This window comes from Galendromus occidentalis, unplaced genomic scaffold, assembly GCF_000255335.2.
Source record: "Galendromus occidentalis unplaced genomic scaffold, Mocc_1.1 scf7180000077534, whole genome shotgun sequence".
Taxonomy (NCBI): Eukaryota; Metazoa; Arthropoda; class Arachnida; order Mesostigmata; family Phytoseiidae; genus Galendromus; species Galendromus occidentalis.
In genome coordinates this window covers 22548-24709 of record NW_003805522.1, presented here as the reverse complement: position 1 = coordinate 24709, position 2162 = coordinate 22548, and the positions used below count along the sequence as shown (strand labels likewise).

Below are 2162 nucleotides of genomic sequence, written 5' to 3'. Positions count from 1 at the left end.
GCCGGTCTCGGGAAGCGACGCATGAGAGAGTCTTATGGCATCCGTCTCCGAGGACGCGAAGCGAGAGCATAGACTAGACAGTGTGTGCTCGTTGGCGATTCCGGCCCACTCGGACTGTCGATGGCGGTCTTCCTCCGGTGGTGCAGCACCATAGCGTGTGGCGAAGGCCTCCACAGCAGAATCCATAAGATGAATATTCTTGGAGGCGTCCCCCAGAATATCCCGGACCTCGGGCAGTGCCGCATGACACGACGCAGCGAACGCCAATGTTGCAACTGCGGTGGGCATAGGAATACCCATACCGCCGGTTGAAGTCGGGAGGCTGAGCTGAGTGAGGGCATCCCCAGTAAGGGAAGTTTTAAGGATGGCCTCAAACGCCGCTGCGAATTGATCGTCAATACGCGCAAGTTCCTCGTGAACTGAAAAGGCTGGGCTGGCCCGCAGCAGGTAGTTCAGCCTAGGAACTCCAGCCGCCCGCTGCAGAATGTACGCAGCCACGTGGCTGCCCACAAATGCGAGCCTGCGAAAAATGAGATCATACGCTTCTGCCTTCTTCTGCAGCGCCGGCGGTACGCCTGCCACGAAGACCGGGGCACCCAGTAGCTCCAGCTTCGACTGCTCAGTTATGAGCCGACATCCCGGAAGGGACTCCAAGACGCGGCTATGCATGCGAGCTGTGACTTCAGACGGGAAGCCCTGGACGAAGACTTCACATTTGGTAGGCTGAATATCGAGTCCATGGGAGCCGTAGCTGTCCCTTATGCGCTGCACATCTTCGAGAATGACCTGGGGATCTTTGCTGAGGAGAGTGAAGTCATCCAGGTAGCCTAAGACAACCTCACTACGGAGGGATTCCAGAGTCGGGTGAACCACCAACGAGAAAATGAGACTCGAGAACACGTCACCTTGCTGAATACCAGTGCGCGACTGGATCAAGGTGTCGCCAAACGATATCGGAGTTGGTTGCCGGTAGGCCTGCGAGACCATAGGATAGATCTCGGGGAACTTCTGGTGGACCGCTCTCAGCATCGTATCCCGTCGGTGGCTGTTGAATGCATTCTTGAAGTCAATCTTCAAGGCCATTGCGCTACCGTTTTCCGCCAAATAGGTGCGCGTCGAGTGGACTGCGATCTCTGCCCCTCCAGCGGTCGCAAAACCCAGCTGGCGAGGGCGTAGGTAAGCAGCGGCCCCTCCCCTGACTCTCGACAGAAGAATCTTGGCCGTGAGTCGTCTGAGGGTGCTGCCCACTGCAATGGGCCGCAGGCCACCGGTAGGCTTCGAAGCTGCCACGAGCCACGTTCCATAGACCATGTCCCGTGCATCATCCGGAACTCGTCCGCGCGCGATAAGGTCGCACACCCTGGCCAGATTCTCAAGAAGGAGGCGGCGAAGCTCTCCACCCACAGATACAAGGTCCAGAAGATGCTGTGCCGTGAGGCCGTCGAGGCCGCCAGAGCTGCCGCGGGGGAAGCTTCTGAGCGCATCTACAACCTCATCCAGAGAGCATTGCCGTGGCGGCCGGACTCCCGGCAGCTCCGGGGGTACGTCGTCGGGATGAGGAGCCGGGTGTTTGCGTATCATTTCCTGAGCGACATCATCTCGATTAGAAGACACGAGGGTCTCACGTGAAGCAAGGAGCCGGATCGCTCCCCTAAGATCGCCTCTCGAAGCTAAACGAAACTCTGCAATTCTGGCTCTATTGGCGTCCGACAGGTCTTGTCTACCCTTGGCAGCCTTGGCAGGGAGAGCCAATGGTCTGTCATAGGCCAAAATATTGTCATTCACACATTTGGTAAGGGGCTTGACACCGACTGCGGTCGCGACGTGAAGGACTCGGTAAGCGAATTCCAGGAGGGCGCACCAAGAGGATCCGTCATTATTGATGGCAACGTCTCCGGTAAGGTGGATGAGTTTGCGAGCCGCTTGGACGCGAGCGCCCTGAGGGATTCTGGGGAGAACTCGTAAGTGTTGCTTGAGGGATGCGAGACTCGGTGTAGAGCGCTCGCGGATCAGAGCATCTGCAGGAGTAGAAGCTCCAGCGGAAGGGCTCTCTTGTGGGATAGATAGATAGATAGATAGATAGATAGATAGATAGATAGATAGATAGATAGATAGATAGATAGATAGATAGATAGATAGATAGATAGATAGATAGATAGATA

At 56.4% G+C, this 2162-nt stretch overlaps 1 protein-coding gene across 1 annotated transcript; it reads right to left on the bottom strand.

The window, feature by feature from the left end:
* Window positions 1-74: 74 nt before the first annotated feature.
* On the bottom strand, window positions 75-1311 carry LOC108864944 (uncharacterized; the record flags this gene model as incomplete). Its single annotated transcript, XM_018641469.1, has 1 exon — window positions 75-1311. A coding segment is annotated over exon 1 (1237 nt), but the record flags the coding sequence as incomplete, so codon positions are not given.
* Window positions 1312-2162: the final 851 nt, after the last annotated feature.